This window comes from Phalangium opilio, unplaced genomic scaffold (genome assembly GCF_054372755.1).
Source record: "Phalangium opilio isolate 3A_F unplaced genomic scaffold, DU_Popi_V2 ptg000113l_1, whole genome shotgun sequence".
Classification (NCBI taxonomy): domain Eukaryota; kingdom Metazoa; phylum Arthropoda; class Arachnida; order Opiliones; family Phalangiidae; genus Phalangium; species Phalangium opilio.
Genome location: NW_028324209.1, coordinates 2,633,390 through 2,651,853, shown reverse-complemented (window position 1 = coordinate 2,651,853; position 18,464 = coordinate 2,633,390). Strand labels below are relative to the sequence as shown.

The window sequence follows — 18,464 nt, the reverse complement described above, 5'->3', positions numbered from 1 at the left end:
ATATATCCCTTTAGATAGATACTACCAGAAGTATATAATACTTCTCTTCGAGAGAAGTGTACCACAAAGCGGGGTAAGTGTAACGTCACTCTTCCCAACATCGGATCATTTAGAGCAAGGTTACTAAACCGAATCACATACACGATAAATAGTTCCCTCATCATTACTCTATTAGCGTTTAAATATTTGGCAAGACGCATGCGCTTGTGCATTTTTGTCCCACGTCAAGACGAAGTTTGTGGGATGATTGCTGGAGATTTAGTCCCAAACAATTATAGAATTCACCTTACGGTGCGATGCCCATTTGTAATTTGATGAGCGGGAAAGCAAACTAAAAGGGTGAGCTTGGGAAGAATGACGTTACATAACTAAAGCATTAAGAGGATACAGAGTGTCATCCTTCTTCTATTATCCCCTTCTGATACTACATGCATTATCTCTGATTGAAATCACATAAACTTCTTTCTTAATCTTTCCAAGGTTATCTAAGCCTTGACACAAATTCTTTAGGCGCCTTCCAAAACCCTTTACACTACTATTTCCCCCGCTGATAAAAAATGCCAAAACAATCAAAATTACAAAAAAATTTTATTGAGACGAATAATTATGATGTGAATTATGATGTAAATATGTAATGACGGATAAAAAAATTGAAATCCCATTAAAACATAAAAAAATTGGCAGATTTCAGAATAGTAGGATACACTTTTAAAAACAGAAAAAAATTGGGCCAAAAAATATTACAGATTTAAAAATAGAATAAACAAATATGTCATCATAATTGAATAAATTTTATAATATTTGACAAGCGCTAACGTTATTGGCTTAATTTTTTTTCCAAATATAGATGTAATGAAATGTTAAAATTTTACATAATGTTTTAGAGATGAATTTCTTTGAAATTGAACTACAGTGTGAAAAAATAATCTCTCACTTTTCTTATCTTAAAATTTTTTATCACACCATTTTCACAAAATTTAACGGAATACTTTTTGGCTTCATTATATTTATTAATATGCTCAAAAAATACTCTTGATATAGCATTAGCGCTTGACAAAAATATATATATATATCGTTATTTAAACACAATACCGGTATTCATTATCCATGGATTTTTTTTTCTTCTTTTTTATGTACAATTATAATTAAAATTTAAGGATAGACTTAAAATATTTAATTTTAATTGCATATAAAATAATGTTGAAAGAGTAATTAATTAATTTTTTTTAAACGGAAAAGAAATTAACATTTCCAAAAACTGACTGGTAAATATTAAATTAATTAAAAAGTGATTTTAATTTTGAAGAAAGAAAGAAAACAATAACGAGGGTATAAAAATTAAAATTAAATTATTCAAATTAATCATAATATCATTTTTTTTAAACTTAAGCTTACAGAGAAAAAAAAATCCACTAATATTTAAGTTTAATACTCCTCTTTTAAAGGTAACTTATGATTATTTTAAATTTGTTTTAAAAAACGTAAGGGACGAGTCTTTTGGGGACTCTTTTCTTATATTGCGAGAAAGCTCTCCCGTATCTTTCTTCCATATGTTTCTCAACTTCAAAAGTTCGCAAAATGTAAATCAATATTGCCGATGCAAATGGAACATAGGGAACTCCAGCAGCAAACTCTGTTGTAAATAAAATTTACGAAAAGAAAGATTAAATAATTTAAATCAAATTCAAAACAATCTGAATCAGTGGTGTGCGAGTCCCGTTTTTTCGGTTTCGAGCCGAGTCCGAGTATCGAAACTAATTTCTTATCGAGTATCGAGCCGAGTCTCAAAAATACTTTCGAGTATCGAGTATTTAGATAGGTCAAATTTTGGTTCTTTCGAGTAATTATCGAGTCTCAAATATTGACTTGTTGAGTAGCAATTTTGTAAATTTCTTGAAAATAACGAAGATGTTCAATTATCTAACATCGAACTAGTTCAAAAAGATTGTTAGTGATCAATTAAACATTGAACAGGTGATTTTCAAAATAAATGATCATGAACTCATCGTCTGCTATAGTTGTAAGCCTCGGACTCTAGTATTTAAGATGATAAAAAGCTACTCGAATCTTTCTCGAGTATCTCAATTTGTTGTTATCGAGTATCGAGTCAAGTACTCGAACTTAACGAGTACTCGCACGCCCCTGATCTGAATAGACTAAAGATAAATAAAATAAAATAAAAAAATCATTAACTACCACAGGGTAATGACCAAGAAAGAAAGAGCAAAATATCTCCGAGGTAATTAGGGTGACGAACTAAACCCCAAAGTCCCGAACAAACCAAGTCTCCTTTATTAGATGAAATCGTTTCTATATCTGTTGTTTAAAATTAAATAAATCCATATTAAAATATCGACTAATTTAATTAAAAATTGGCTCGCTCCTAAGGATTGTTTTGTTTACTTTGGTTTTCTTGAGCGTGTGGGTTCTTCATAACCGAATATTTCACAGTGTTTGATTTGCGAGAGATATAGAATCCAATGACTATAGTTATTGTAGAAAAATAAGATTAGTTCTTTTGTATTAACAGGGTTCGTACAAAATTTTTGGAATGAAATTCCCTGACTTTCCAGGTTTTCCCTGACTAAATTCTACAAATTTCCCTGACCATATGCAATAATAACTTACAAGGCGTAAATATATGAAAACCAATCTAAATTCACTCGAATCATTTTTGCACGAGTTGTCATTGTTATAAAGATAAGCCAATTAATTCGTTTAAATTTAACCATAAGTAAATCATAAATAACCAGAGCGAGCGAAGCGATCAAGTCTCAGACAACACTTTTATGGTCACCCTTATACTGTTATCCAGACTATAAATTTCCCACCAATATATTTTTCCCTGACATTTCCCTGACTTTTTAGGCACATTTTCAATTTCCCTGACTTTTCCCTGACCTTTTAGGCCCATTTTCAATTTCCCTGACTTTTCCAGGTCGTGTACGAACCCTGATTAAGTTGACTCTCGCAGATTCGAGCAAAACTTACGATAAAGAACGACAATTGCAGTCAGACAGTAATAAGGCATTTCTGTTTTACGGTCAACTAGATACAAGACTGGTAAAGTGGCAGTGAAGGGGATCAAGGCGCTAATTTGAAAAACATTGTAAAAACCAACCCCATCGTATAACATGGCAGGCGTGGCCAAAATTTGTTCCTTAAAATAATTAAAAAAACGCTAATTAATTAATTAATTAATTAACAAAAAGGATGAATTAACTTCATAATACATACTTCACGCCAAAGTAGGTCAACAATGTACAACAATTGCATGGCACCAGTCATGGCCAAAGTGCAGTGAATGCTATGGTTTACCGCGTACACTTTGTACAGCAAAAGAACGACGATTAAAGCCTGAAGATAATTAAATAATTTTTAAATTGGACGATTAATTAATTAATAAGGAAGGAAGAATTAATTTTAAATTTACCCATGCTATAAGACCAATTCTAAATAGCAAAAATTTCAAATCCAGATTCATTCCAATACGCGGGTTCAATTGACGACCAACAACGAAATTGTGATAGAAATATTCTGATAAAAACATTTCTGATTAGTTTTACTTTAAAACCATTTAATTAATAGATTAATTATAATTACTCGTATCTCCAGATGGATTGACATCATGAGGTGGCGCGTAAAATGATTTGACATAAAGAGCCACGGATAAAATTAGGCAGAAAACAATATCGGCGCTAGCCAAATGCAATAAATGAGCTCGGATAAACTCGGTCGGAAGTTTGTCGAAATATATGGCAACGGGAATCAAAGACAGCGTAATGACCAAGGCAATTAGACCTAAAAATATGAAGAAAAAGAAAGATTAACTATAATGAAGTAATTAAAAATAATTAAAATAAAGAAGCAAAGAAACGGACCATTTTTACGGTAAGTTAAATTCTTCTTAGGTACTTTTGAAGCCTGAATAAAGCCTTCGACAATGGGGCCAATTGGAAGGATTTGAAGCAAACCTTGAAGCAAAACAAATCCAAAAAATGCGGCCGTTGGGATAGGGGTGATATAAAATCTCCAGTTTTTAGAAATGTAAGGCATAGCAAATAATTTGCCTTGGTTCTGAAAGTTTAAAACAAGAATCGCGATTAAAAGGAACGAGAATCGCGATTAAAAGGAACGAGAATCGCGATTAAAAGGAACGAGAATCGCGATTAAAAGGAACGAGAATCGCGATTAAAAGGAACGAGAATCGCGATTAAAAGGAACGAGAATCGCGATTAAAACGAACGAGAATCGCGATTAAAAGGAACGAGGATCGCGATTAAAAGGAACGAGGATCGCGATTAAAAGGAACGAGGATCGCGATTAAAAAAAACGAGGATCGCGATTAAAAAAAACGAGGATCGCGATTAAAAAAACGAGGATCGCGATTAAAACGAACGAGAATCGCGATTAAAACGAACAAGAATCGCGATTAAAAAGAACAAGAATCGCGATTAAAAAGAACAAGAATCGCGATTAAAAAGAACAAGAATCGCGATTAAAAAGAACAAAAATCGCGATTAAAACGAACAAAAATCGCGATTAAAACGAACAAAAATCGCGATTAAAACGAACAAAAATCGCGATTAAAACGAACAAGAATCGCGATTAAAACGAACAAGAATCGCGATTAAATTAACAAAAATCGCGATTAAATTAACAACAATCGCGATTAACAATTGCGATTAAATGAACATGAAATTCAAAAAAGCCATTATAAATTACCCTTGCACAAGCCAAAATGAGGAATAAAACTTGTAATGGCATAGCGAAAAGAATTACGAGACTCCCCAAGCTCCTTATGAATGAAATATCTCGCTTAGAAGCTGGTGCTGATGGTTTGATGGACAAAACTTGATCAAGTTCATCCACACTTTGAATTGAACGTGTTTCTTGTTGCAAAATGCTTTGTCTCGCAGACTACCAAAAAGTTTCATTAACACTAAACTTAAAAGAATAATTAAAAGGTTAAAACTTTACTCTTAATCGGGCAACAAAGATCTTTTCACTCTGTTGCTTTTGTTCTTCTTCTAAAAGGGCAATTTTTTCTTTAAGATTTGTGGCTTGAAGGCCTTTTTGAACTTGGCTTTTACTCGAATCTTTCTTGGGTTCATATTTGTTCTGACAAAGTTAATTTATATTGATTAATCTAATTTCAATTCCTTACAAGCAAATTTTACCACACTTACAGCCTGAATTGTTAATTCCTTTAATCCAATGGTAGATATTGACGATGTTGAGAGAGTTATTGCAGTTTTTGATGGCCTTCCTCTAGTCCTTGCCTTGGGAGATTTCTTTTCAGGACTCAATGAACTTTCCCTCTTCTTAACGGCGGACTTCTTTGGGCTTGAAGATGGTGTAGTTTGTCTCTTAGTTCTGGCTGGAGATCTTGATGGTGATTTGAGTGTGGCTCTCTTGGGTGATTTTGAAGAAGAAGCTTCTCGAGCTGGTGATTTCGATGTAGCCTTACGAGCCGGTGATTTCGATGTAGCCTTTCTGGCTGGTGATTTTGAAGTTGCTGATCGAGATGGTGATTTCTTTTTTGGACTTTTTTTGGGAGAGCTAGGAGTTTGAGTGGGAGTTTTGGTTTTGGACTTTGAGCGACTTCTCTCAGCTCCAGATTGTCTTCCAACGCTTACACTCCTACTGCGGCTGCGAGCTTTAGGAGCTTTCTGAGGAGAACGAGGTTTGCTACGTGATCTGCTGGTACTACGTCCTGCAGTTTCTTTCAATTTCTAGGTTTCAATTCAAATCGTTATTAATATTTTGCCGAGAAACTTAAATCTTGGTCAAAATTACTTGAACTTCTCCAATTTTCAACGTAGACGTGGTACCATCCTCAAAAACAACATTAACGGAAGAGCCTACTGTTTTGACAACCTTCCCTTTAAAGTAACGTTTACTTCCAGACCATTTGGCCATTACCTCTTCTCCCACTTTAAAATCCGACATTTTGAACTTGACTTCTTTGAAATTTCAAAGCCTAAATAATAACAAATAGAGTATTCCTTTCAATTCGAAACACAGAGCATTCCGAGTATGTATAACTCTATATTTATCTAGAAAGGTTGACTCTGCAAACATGCCAAAAAGAAAATTGACCCCCTGCCAAGATGTACTATTTTATATTTCGATAGTTGGGCCCCCATTAACAGTTCAACTACCTTGGCAAACAAAGGTTCATTAAGGAAGCCTTGAATGTACTTGCAGAAAAGGACCCCAGCTTGCAATATCAAATTACATACTGACATGACATGCTATAACTTTAGTACTTTACTACACTTATAACTGTTCATAATGTATAAATTTTATTTTTGAATATATAATTTCGTGCAAAGTTCAAATACATATTCTTAACATATATATTTCAACACCTAAATATTGTTAATTAAAGAAATTACTTACTACTTACATTTAAATAATTCAAAAACTTTCAACAACCGAAGCCGCGTAACGGTTAACGAACTTTCCCAGGCCCGCGTTAGGGACTTAGGCCTAGCATTGGCTTCGCAAATTTTGAAAGAACTATGGCGGGAAGTCTCGTGATTTGTGGGTTCAAATATTTCGTCAATATGACGCTCTCTTTTGACCAATCAGAAACGGATCAAGGCGGAACACCGGGAGAGTTATCGGCAATAGCTGACATCTATGTATTTTCAAGAATAAAAAATAAAATATTTAATAATTATTTTTATTCAAAAAATATTTAGCTAATAATTTTACTAAATTAGAAAAAAGTTAAATTTTAAACGAAAAATATATTTTATAAATAACAAAAATAATCTGACAGATGTCGCACAAATCGTTCCTTTAAATGACGTCATTCAAATAAATCAAGGTTTTTTTTCCCCCTAGATTTGACTTCCCCCGCAACGGCTGCGTTCAGTGTGGTGTGTCATAAAATCAGGTTTTAAACTATCGAATGTTTTATTATGGAGCGAGGATGTTAAATGTATCTCACTGAACGCAGCTAAAATTAGTTTGTTAGGGTAGGGAGCTAAGCCTTACGTTATATAGAACGTTGTTCAACATCAAATTTTATATAATTTTAATGAGTTCTTTCAATATAATTGCCTTTAAAGGCCGTTTTAATTAACGAAATAGTTCAAAGTTAAAGTAACCCTCGTCATCATGTCCGAAACTTACGGTAAGAAGCCTGTTTTCGCTAAAATGATCTTGTTATGATATGAATATGAAGCCAAGCCTATAATTATTGTTTTGCACCGTTTTTAACGCAATCCCATTGTTTCTACTTAATCTCTTAGTCATTTCCTATAAATTTTGTAAATTTAATTCCATAAAAATACCACGTAGACTGGCCACAATATTCTTTATAATGTTATAATACTTTTGACAGATTTCTTGTTCAAGTTTCTGGTTATCGGAAGCGCTGGCACTGGGAAATCCTGCCTTTTACACCAGTTCATTGAAAGTAAATGTACGTATACCAATAATTATTAGAATGAACTATATTTACGTCTTAAAATAATTAAAATCTTTCGTTTCTTAGTCAAGTCTGAATCAAACCACACTATTGGAGTTGAGTTTGGTTCCAAAGTTGTTAATGTTGGGGGTAGATCCGTTAAATTACAAATCTGGGATACAGCTGGTCAAGAAAGATTTCGTTCAGTTACGAGAAGTTACTATAGAGGAGCTGCGGGAGCCTTATTGGTTTATGATATCACAAGGTTTGTTTGAAATTTTTCTTCCTGTAAAGTGTAAACATAAAAAAGTTAAATTTAATTAAAATTAATAATCACTTTTATCAATGTTTATAGCCGAGAAACTTACAATGCTTTGGCAAATTGGCTGACGGACGCAAGAACTCTCGCTAGTCCTAATATTGTCATATTATTAGTTGGGAATAAAAAAGATTTGGAGGACGACCGTGAAGTTACGTTCTTAGAAGCCAGCAGATTTGCCCAAGAGAATGGTACGTATTTTAATCAAATTTTAATTAAATTTCAAGTTACTAATTAAATAATCAATCCTCTTTAGAATTGATGTTTCTAGAAGCCAGTGCTTTGACGGGTGAAAATGTAGAGGAAGCTTTCTTAAAATGTGCAAAAACAATATTGGCAAAGATTGAATCTGGTAAATTATTTCATAATTCCAGGGAGCCCGTACCGGTCCTATAATTCCTATAAATTCCTATATTTTTGAACCTGTCCTTTATTATCCTATAATTTCATGAAAGGTCCTATAATATCCTATATTTTTGACTTAGTCGAAGTTTTCGTATAGTTCTGCATCAAATTTATCAAAATTTAGCTTTTTTTTTATCGAGATCACATTTGAATGGAGACCGAAATTGTGGAGCTCGCTTAGGATTTTTTATATATTATATTATGTTATATTTTAATTAAGTTCTTCTGAGTTTTCAAAGTAAAATCCAATTTGTTATTTTTTATTTTTTCGGATTTTTCTACATAGTTTAAGCCCAAAATTGTATTATATTAGAGCTGCATTTTTAGTCCTATATTTTCCTATAAAAACACGTGATTTTTTCTCCTATAAAATCCTATAATTCCGGGAAAAAAATTCCTATTTTTCCTATAAGGAATTTAAATTTAAGAGTGGGCTCCCTGAAAAAATTGTTAATTGTTTTTGGTATAAATAATTTGAATAAACCTTTCATTTTAGGGGAATTGGATCCTGAACGAATAGGTTCAGGTATTCAGTATGGCGATGCCTCTCTACGTCGTTTGAATCGTCAACAGCAGCAAAAACGACCAGATTGCGCTTGCTGAATAAGACGGAGTTAATCAATATCCCAAGTTAATAATTAGTATTTCTCCCTTCCCTTCCCTAAACCTCAAACTAACAGGATCTCGTATAAAATCTCAATTTATTAATTAATTAATTAATTTGATTTTATTTTTCCCCGTGGAATTTTGCAAAAACATAAATTAATGAATAAGAAATCTCACTGTTAAAATAATATTTAAAAGTTAACATTATCGCCCCGGTCAGAAATAATTTGTTTATATACTGCAACTGCGCATTTCTTGTTTAAAAAAATTATATTATTTTGAATCGTTTATTAATTAATTATTTTAAAATAATTTTCTATATATTTTGAATTTATTTTTCTTTTAAATTTAAAGTTACGTTAATTATTTGAGGAGTCAATTAAACTGTCTTCTGTCTTTATTGAATGTTTTAAACTTAATTTATTCCAAAAGCAAATGAAATGAAGAGACGCTTCAAATCCATCCATAGTTAAATTAAATTAAATTTATTTAACATTTCAAAAATAAAAATTGAAATTAAAACAGTAATAAAAATTAAATGCCAATTTCGAAAGTTTAAACTAAAATTAAAATTAAAATAATATCATGCCATATTTGGAATAAAATTAAACTAAAGGGTTGTGAATTTGTAATTTAAGTATGTTTACCATCTCCTTAGGAAGTAAGTGATGGAAGAATCACGGATGTGTATTGTAGAAGGAGTAGAGACTAGGCCTCTAGGGCCTAGACATAAGCGTACTAGTGCTCCGCGCACAATTTTCGCGCATACTGAGCCAATGTAAACAATCTCTGACGTCACGTGTTTTAAAGAAGGCGCCCGTTTTCTTCTTTCGCGGCTTAATTCTTTGAATATTTTCCATATTATAATTAATATAAATAGGAATAATAGTGAAAATAAAAATTTAAATAAGATTTGCAAACCGTTGAGAAACTCCCGTCACTCGGAAGTCCATACAAAAAAGACCGAGGCTTAACCCTCCTGAAGGTTCGTAGCTCGCGGCCATCTTTATTGTTTACATTGGCTCGCCTAGGTTTGGAGGGAGGGTCAAAATTCATACCCCCTTTTATGGACAAATAAGGTCTAGCTTTTTTTAGTAGAGGGGAAGCTACGAGTCTCTACTCCTTCTACAATACAGCTCCGTGGAAGAATTAAAGGAAAATAAGGATCTGAATAAAGATTATGTACAAAAATTATAAAATTTGAAAAACTAAATTTAAAATTGCACAGTCAAGATTGAATAATTGGATCTAAAATGAATTTAGTCATTCAGTATAATTATAATTAAAGGAAAAGTCAGGTAACATAACATTATACCTTAAAAGATTGGCCTTATTCTAAATATAAAAGGAATTAAATATTCCAAAATAAATAAATGATCTCTTATTATAAAATAATTAGTGTTTAATTAGTCTTAAAAACAATGTAGGACTACTGCATGCGCCATCCGCCATTGCTTTAGTGGCGTCTGCTAAAGCAAACCTCTACCTTACCCTTACCTCTCTCAGCCAGTGAGAATTCAACCAATCATGTAAGGGTAAGATTGGTTCGATTTAGCAGACGCCACTAGACCAATGGCAGATGGCGCAGTAGTCCTTGATTATTTTTAAGACTAATTAAATGCTAATTATTTTGTAATTAGAGATAGTTTATATTTGTTCTTCTATATTTAGAAAAAAGCCAGGCCTTTCTTTTAAGGTAACTATAATGTTATGTAACCAGATATTTCCCTTTAATTAATAATTGTATTAATTATCTTCTTTGTTTTAATTTTAATTTAATCAAGACTAATTAATTTCTAGTTAATTTTATGTCGATAATTTCAAAGCGCATTCCTGGTTTTTTGAGGGTGTCTTATATAAAAAAAATGGTAGTGTAGTTTTAACTCGAATTGTAATATATTTCTACTTGTACAAAAAAAAAACAAATACTGTATTTGGAAAATAATTTGTTAATTTGTTGTTAGAAGTATAGACCTTTGACCTTTGTAAGCTTTAGAAGGAAATTTAAATGGAGGAAAATCTTAAATCTCATTTTCTTTAAATAAGAATTTTAACGACTTATTGCTTTTATTTTTATTTTTATTTAATTTTGAAGTATTAATCACGGAAGTTAATGATATATTTATTCTTTATTAAATAAATCAAGGTTAATTACACCACACTAGGTTTTAATGATCCATACTGTAGCGAATACGAATTAGACAATAAAATCTCACTCATTATCAATGGGCACAAAATTAAAATGACACTGTTAACAATTCCAAATTGTAAATTAATTAGGCTTAATTGCGTCAGAAACTATGTACCAATTACTTATTCATGTACCGGTTGGTTCTTTATGATCTTGCCAAGGTTTTATGATAACTACAAGTTTTCATTAAGCTTTGGCATTTTAATTACGTTAATTATAACTGTAAAGCTTGTTTATATAATGGGAACGATAAGATACAAAGCTGTTTGTCTTAACTGTCACCTTAGTTTAGCGATTTAAAAACCATAGTAGCTACAATAAAATATTGTTAATACACACGTGTAAAATATAATGTATATAACGAAGCTTTTTAAGGAAAATTAATAACTTCTAAATAGTTATATGGCATTTGAATAAAATTTATTGTGGAGGAATTCTTTTGTTTTCTTTGTGTGTTTTCTTTTATGTGTTAAGCCTAATAGATATCCAGAGTTCATATTTTTCACTTATATTCTAAGCCTGATAAAGTTTTTTCCTCAAAATTTCCTTAATTTTAAGTTAAAATGGTTAATTAAACATTATTTTATAAAGATAGACAGACATCAAGAGCAATATCAACATCTCAGAGTAAGACTCGCTAATAATTGCCTTTTATTGGTTTTCTTAAAATATGAAGGTATTTTTTGAACTATTGCTTAAAATTTTGTTTTCCCAATCGATAATTAATGTATCTGAATAATTAAAACAACTATATATTTATTAAATTTTAAATTATTCAAGATTTTTTCAACTATTTCTGAAGATAGACATATAGAAAAATTCATTAACCCCCTTTTTCACGATTTCCAGTCTCTCCACCAAAGTTAGCTGTGATTGGTCTAAAGCTTCACGTGAGTCATTAAAGCCAATGAGGAATCAGGATCTACGCGGCAAAGAGCGCCCTGAAGTTGAAAACTTGAAATGGCTAACGGGGCAGAAATTATCGGCTCCGTTAATTAAATTGTTTTAAGTAATTTTAATTGTGTTTCGGTATATTTTTCGAACAAAAGTAATGTTTAAGTGTTTCTGCATCCGTGAAATACAAAATATCTTGCGTGAAACGGTTTTAATGTAAGAAAGAAGTAATCAACCAAAATCGTCTATGGGATGAGTTAATCACTCAATTGGCCGAGGCTTAGGTTGTGTTACATGATCGAGTGAGCTATGGTGATCATCAACGACATCAAGTGTCAAAAGTTTTCTTAGCCTTAACGGTGGCCACTTGCCTCTCTCATAAAGTGCGGACATTTTACCATCGGCAACAACAAAATTAATTATTTTCCAAAATATGGGTGAGTTGTTTTTTAAAACTTTTTTATAGGTATAGGTAGTTTTAACACTTATTACCATCCAGGGATAAATATATATTACTAAAAATTCTTATTGTAATACAACTCGACAACTAGAAGTAATGTTATAGGTTTTGTAACAACTTAGGTTGTTGTTATACCACTCCAGTGATAGAGGTATTAATCCTCCATTCCTCCTAATAAATGAACTTTAACTAGGAGTAATATTACAAGAGTAAAATATTTTTACTTCACTTACTACTACAGTAGTAAATTTATTATTCCTCCTTGTCATTTCCCTCATGTGAATAGCTTTCCATAGATGGCGCAAGTGAAGTCATTTCTAGCGGTGTTCGTGATGACTGTGTGTTCGCGTACATAAAATTAATAAGTTATAACCGGGGAAAGGAAGATAGAGACATCATTCTATGAGGGTTATCTTCTGTTCCGCTGTATTAATTATTTTATCGCGAATTTTGTATCTGTTCCTATTTTTGCCGGGTAAAGGGGAAAGAGTTTGGCTGGCGCTCGTCGCTCCTCTTTCCATTAGGAATCGATTGAAGTCCAATGTGTAATTGTTGGTCTGGGGTTGACATTATACGGCAATTAGTGTCCGCCTCAACGCTTAAATCCTTTTCTTCCGCTTAGCAAAGCTGCAAAAACTCTCTTTTTTTTGTTATAGCTTTGACGTCAGAGCTTAATCAGCCCGTAGAATAATGGGGTTAAATAGTGAGAAAGGGGATGTATTGATATTAGATTTAGTTAAGTCCCAATAATGTAATTACATCAATATAATAAATAAACAATGATATAAAAAATTAAAGTTACCATGGTTACACACGTACAAGATTTAGGCTTAGCAATTAGATTAGTCTAGCTACAATTTCCCCCTTAAGAGTAAATACTAAATTCAATATGTGGATCTAATTACGCATAAATTGAAAAAGCAAGCTAGATTTAAGACGAGTGGGGGGATGGAAACGGCGCTATTTTCTTAAGATAGAATAAACCCTCCCCCTTGTAATAAAAGTTGGGAAAATGTTTCAACCCGGGAGGGGGGGGGCTAGCCCAAATGCCCCATTAACTCTAGAAAAGGGTGCGATGGCGATATTACTGAGCAGTTTAACTTGGGTGTAAAGCGGCAGAGTTGCAGCGCGAAAAAGAGGATAAGGGTTGTTTCTAATTTAAGCTAATTATACACGGTCACGTGATTTTGGGGCCCCCATAAAAATTCCTGCGAACCTCTTATACGCGTGCTTCATAACATTACACCATTTTTTTACGTAAAGTGAATAGAATTTTGAATCAATTTCCGGTTAAATAATTACCGATTAGTTCTTACACAATATGAGATATTAGGTGTACTGACAGCTTCAGGCTGTAACCGTATTAGAGTCTACGGGAAGATACTATTGGATGCCGTTAATATATCTCCGGGGTTTTGCGTAATTAAAGAGTTGGCAGACTGTAACATTGACTGTATGGAAAATTTTCACTTAGTGCCATTACCTGGCAAACGCCTAGGTTTAGATTTATGCTTAGTAATTTTGATAATTGCGCTCCGATATTTAAATGCAAATTGACGGGGATAGTTTGGGTTATGCCAAGCTCGTGAAATTTGAATATCTGACTCTGTCGAAGAATAAGCTATACCTCGGTCCTATAGGAATCTAGTCTCTCCGAGTGTCTTACGGTAGCTATTTTAATAGTCGATGGGCTTTGGCCAATCTAATTTACCTATTACAAATTTTACCCCCCCCCCTCCCTTACACACACGTTTATACGCCAAGGTTTTGTTCCCCCGCACGACGAAGGCGTTTGCAGGCGTTTGACCGCCCTTAATGAACGATACGCACCTATTAGGTTATCGTCTCCTAATGACTCTCGGAGTCTTGGATAGTGTGAACCCAAAATTACCATCGCCAATTTCGCCCTGTTCGCATATTCAAAGATTTATTGATCCATGATCTTAAGCCCCTCAGTGTCACCAAGAGAAAGTACAGTTTTTAAAGCGTTATTTCTGAGATTTTTGTCATCTGACTTGAGGTAGAAAATTTTTTAAAAAATATGACAGTTTTTTTGGACCTTGTAAATTAAATAGACGTAACTTTATAATTTAATGATGTAGCTAAAATTTAACCATCTTCACGTCATTTGTTCTTAAAACGTGATAGTTATAGATAGTTTACACACATGGAGGATTCATACCACCATTTACACCAGAAGGTCAGGCTACCTGGCGGACAAAAGCAGATGAGTTTCTGTCCTCCAGATAGCCAGGCCTCCTGGTGTAAAAGGTATGAATCCTCCATGTGTCTAAACTATCTATAATTATACTGGTTTCAAGGGATTCAGGGAAACATTTACATTGTTGGTGACTGACATTGGTCACGATTTAAAAGTTCTTGTCCATTCCATTCTCGAAATATTTTGCAATGTGAATGCGCCTCCTAATTATGAAAAGTTCCAACTTGAAGTAACAACTTTAAAATAGGTCGTTGGGAAATAATTTTAGGCCTAAACTGGGTTGGACTTTTAGAGCCTCGTGGATAGGCACTCATCCCTTTTAGATTGAATCCTAATAAAATTGGGGGTCCATCTAGCCGCCGCCGCCGCGTGTATCCTTTCAAGTCAGTTACTCGGAGAATTTCAGTTATGTCGGACTAATGAAGTCATTTTAGGACCAAGATATTTCGTACGAGCTCTTCCCCCCTTTCTCTCTTCGCCACGATTTTAGGACCAAAAGAGGGATACCCCCCTCATAAATTTTGTAAAGCCCACTCTCGGTAGATAGTAAGTCTATATGTTATAGTATACAGGGTGTTTGTGAAAGGTCCATCAATAATGAAAGGGCGTATTTATTGGGTCATTTTGAGTCGAAAATGTTCTATGACATTTTTCCGTCCGGGCCACTGTTTTCAAGTTATGATTGGAGTAATTTACGGATGACCCCCTTAAATTTAATTAAGAAATTGAAAGACAGCGCTAATTTAATGAAGGGGTCATCCCTAAAATATTCAAATCATAACTCGAAAACCGTGGGTCGGACGGCAAAATGTCATAGAACATTTTCGACTCAAAATGGCCCAATAAATACGCCCTTTCATTATTGATGGACTTTTCGAAAACACCCTGTATATTCAAGTTGAAGTGGAATTATAGCTTAATTACAAGAATAGGGAAGGGTGCGTAATTATAACTTCTCAAAAATTCCTCAGTTTTCAATTTTAATTAAAATATTTAAGGAGATTGGGCTTAACTGTACCATATTTTAGAACTATTTTTTTAATCTTTATTTTGACCAGTACTTGGTTCAAAAATAAAATATAAATATTAGAAGAATAACCTAAAAGTTTGGTTTTCATTCATTTTTGACTATTTTTCATGAACAATTTTTTGCACTATATACACGAGGAATACAATAACAAGGCGCTTGTCGATACAAAATCAGGGTTACCACGGGTCAGGGAAAACCTGGAAAAGTCAGGTAATTTGAAAATGAGCCGAAATGGTCAGGGAAAAGTTAGGGAATTTTAAAAATTTCATCAAAGTCAGGCAAAAGTCAAGGTAAATGCCTTTAAAAATCTCTTAGACGGTTATTTATAGTTAAAATGTTTCTTATTCATTTTGGTGCAACAAATACATTGGAAAACTTTATTTATAGAGTTTATTTAATTATAAGCACTTAAAACGTGCTGTAAACATTTACACTTTCGGCCTAAAAAGGTCAGGGAAAATCTCAGAAAAAGTCAGGGAATTTGGTCTTGAAAATTTCGTGGCAACCCTGAAAATTCACATTGTGCACGAACCAGGGAAGATTAGATTATAGTATATCAAGGTCACTGGATTTGGCGCGGTAATATAGAGTTTAAATAAAGATTTTTAGGTAATAATAATTACCGCTGTAGTAATTACCCCAATCTTGAAATTAAGGGGAAGCTTTTTTTATTGCTATTATTATTATTATTTTTTTAATTCTAGACCTACCTATTTGAAGGTATTTGTTTTACGTGTACATACGCGTATAACTTCAGATAGGTTTGAAAGGGCTGGCTCCTTAGGCGGTATCGATACGTCCCATTAGTTTGGGCTAAGTAAAGGCTACTCCAGCCAATGCTCTCGTCGGTCGGTCCCCACTCCCTTATTTGACTAAATACGTTATTACAATATCGGGCAATTATCGCGGACGGGGGGGGGTAGGAGGTAGGAGAGAATTGGGTTCCGCCACGCGCCGTCGTTTAAAAGGGACTTAATTGTCGATATTGTGTTGAATCTCCCACGAGGAAGGAACTAACCTGGCTTTTGGGCGAAGGAAGCTTTCAGTTGCAGGTAGGTAGAAGTTACTGGAGGGAAGTGACATTTTAGATGATGGGATGTACAGTAACGCCACTCATTTTAGCACTTCCATGTACACTCTAATTGCCTCTTAATAACGCTTGTCCCGGAGAACAATGCCCCCCGCATTTTGATTGCCTCTCGCCTTATCGTCTTTTAGGTCTAAATTTGACTCCAGCGTCGATATAGACACGTGCACCTCTATGTAAGCACTACCACTAGAAGGCTAATTTATTTATTTTTCACCGAGAATGTTCATCCGGTCATTTTTACCAAAAGTAGATAGAATTTCTTCAGTGTAAAAACTTTATAAAGTCGGGAAATTTTAAAAATGTCTCAAAAGGTATGCTGTGAATTCTACTGTCCTTGAAAAATGTCCATTTTTAATAATTTAGTACAGGAAAATAGACTTTTTTCGCGCGTATAAATTTAGACACGTTCTCAGCGCGTGAATTATGTCGAGAGAATGAGTCGCGTTACCTGTAATTCAATATTCATGGTAATACGCCGCGACATTCGTATTCCCAGTTTACCTGTCTAGTTCTAGCCAAATTCCTCGAAGCTATAGTAGCTTTACTAACTGTATACGCTTTTAACGCGATGTCCCAACTGCCCCTGGCGGTACTAGACAGCCAAGTCCTAACTGCGCGCGTGCATTTTGAAACTGCAAGCGTCTACTCCATTCCGCTCTCTTCTCATCTCATCTCTCTCTCGGGAATTTACTCTCAAAGCACGATGATGACGTTCTGACATTTTACATCAAAAGAATTTTGTGAAAATGGAGTAGGTGCGTGGGAGCGGGGAAGGAGTGAAGTTAAACTTTGCTTGTGTTTTTTTTTTTTTTTTTCGAGTACAATTTTCGCCAAATTATAATTATAACGATGTTGTTGCCTGTTGGAAACAGAGCTTTGTTGTTTTATTTAGATTTAGGGTGCGTTAAACTCGCCATTTTAAAAGATCTCGGTGGATTCTGACTATTTAAGAGTAATTTTTTTAGGCAAAGCAGTTCGGGGTGGGTGTCCGTTAGGAACTGAAATTCACAAATATTTAATTGGGTAAAATCCCTTTAGGAACAACAAAGAAATAGTAGTTTTCCCGTCAACAGACGTTAACTTTTTATTCTGAACAATTATTGCCATCAGGTAAATCCAGCGCAGCATTTCTGACAGCCAGTTGAAGCCTCTCCACTTTTTTCTTTCCACTTAGAAGAATTTCTCTTACTTTCATTGCTACCCCTCTCCCCTCTCTCACTATCCCCGATGCTAAAGAGTTGTCTGTTTAGACAAGCGTATTAATATAAATTAAGCTTGAACTTCTTTGCTTTTTAATCTAGTTGAAACCGTACCGTTCCGTTGGTTAAAATGACTTTTGTCACATTTTAGTTACCTCTTTCCTCGCTTTCCCCGACCTCCCTCTCCGTATCTTGTCACATTAAGCTGTCGCGGAATTAATATCCTTAGCTATACCTAAGCCTAATTCGGGCCTTGGCCAGGTTGAAAGCGTATGACTCTATTCACCTTTTTACTCGGTTAAGATGAGAATGCGAGGACGAGCCTTAAACGTATTTACATTGTCAGGAAAAATTGCTTAAGTGTGGTCTAATTTGGCAGGCGAAAGAACAGGGTCTATACGTGTATTACGTAACTGGCGCGCGCCATTTGGTTGGGTCTTGTTAAGCCTAACTATACGTCTGTAGCTAAAAAGCGCGCGAAATCGGATTAATTTTGATTCCGACAGGAGTGGATGTTCCGAATGGGAATTGAAATGTCACGAAGGACGGGGGTGGAGGGGATCGTTCCGGGTTAAGGATGAATGGCTGAATAGAAAGAAGCCGAAACATTTTAATCGGATTGTTTC

General features: G+C 34.0%; 3 protein-coding genes across 8 annotated transcripts in view; 2 read left to right on the top strand and 1 right to left on the bottom strand.

The window, feature by feature from the left end:
• Positions 1-569: 569 nt before the first annotated feature.
• LOC149623290 (delta(14)-sterol reductase TM7SF2-like) lies at positions 570-6,568 on the bottom strand. Of its 2 annotated transcripts, none has more exons than XM_089852738.1 (13): positions 6,413-6,568; positions 5,800-5,983; positions 5,190-5,735; positions 4,981-5,121; positions 4,726-4,920; positions 3,882-4,077; positions 3,604-3,801; positions 3,434-3,537; positions 3,238-3,357; positions 2,992-3,160; positions 2,404-2,484; positions 2,197-2,316; positions 570-1,633 (listed from the first exon to the last, which is right to left on the bottom strand). In XM_089852738.1, exons 2-13 carry the CDS (start codon positions 5,950-5,952, stop codon positions 1,473-1,475), a joined length of 2,184 nt encoding a protein of 727 aa, XP_089708864.1. In that variant the 5' UTR covers positions 5,953-5,983; positions 6,413-6,568; the 3' UTR covers positions 570-1,472. The 2 variants fall into 2 exon arrangements, with proteins under 2 accessions (XP_089708864.1, XP_089708865.1); XM_089852739.1 differs by having other exon boundaries at positions 6,406-6,555.
• Positions 6,569-6,961: 393 nt separating this feature from the next.
• Rab4 (RAS oncogene family member Rab4) lies at positions 6,962-11,378 on the top strand. Its single transcript, XM_089852732.1, has 6 exons — positions 6,962-7,147; positions 7,358-7,438; positions 7,511-7,688; positions 7,779-7,933; positions 7,999-8,094; positions 8,644-11,378. Exons 1-6 carry the CDS (start codon positions 7,132-7,134, stop codon positions 8,748-8,750), a joined length of 633 nt encoding a protein of 210 aa, XP_089708858.1. The 5' UTR covers positions 6,962-7,131; the 3' UTR covers positions 8,751-11,378.
• Positions 11,379-11,900: 522 nt separating this feature from the next.
• Positions 11,901-18,464, top strand: part of pxb (putative Hedgehog signaling attenuator pxb) — a 317,882-nt gene continuing 311,318 nt past the window's right edge. For 4 of the 5 annotated variants that reach the window (XM_089852717.1, XM_089852722.1, XM_089852715.1 and 1 more), the window contains exon 1: positions 11,901-12,275. The gene's annotated coding sequence lies outside the window, so the exon portion shown is untranslated. The remainder of the gene's footprint in view (positions 12,276-18,464) is intronic. The other variant, XM_089852721.1, reaches the window with a different exon arrangement.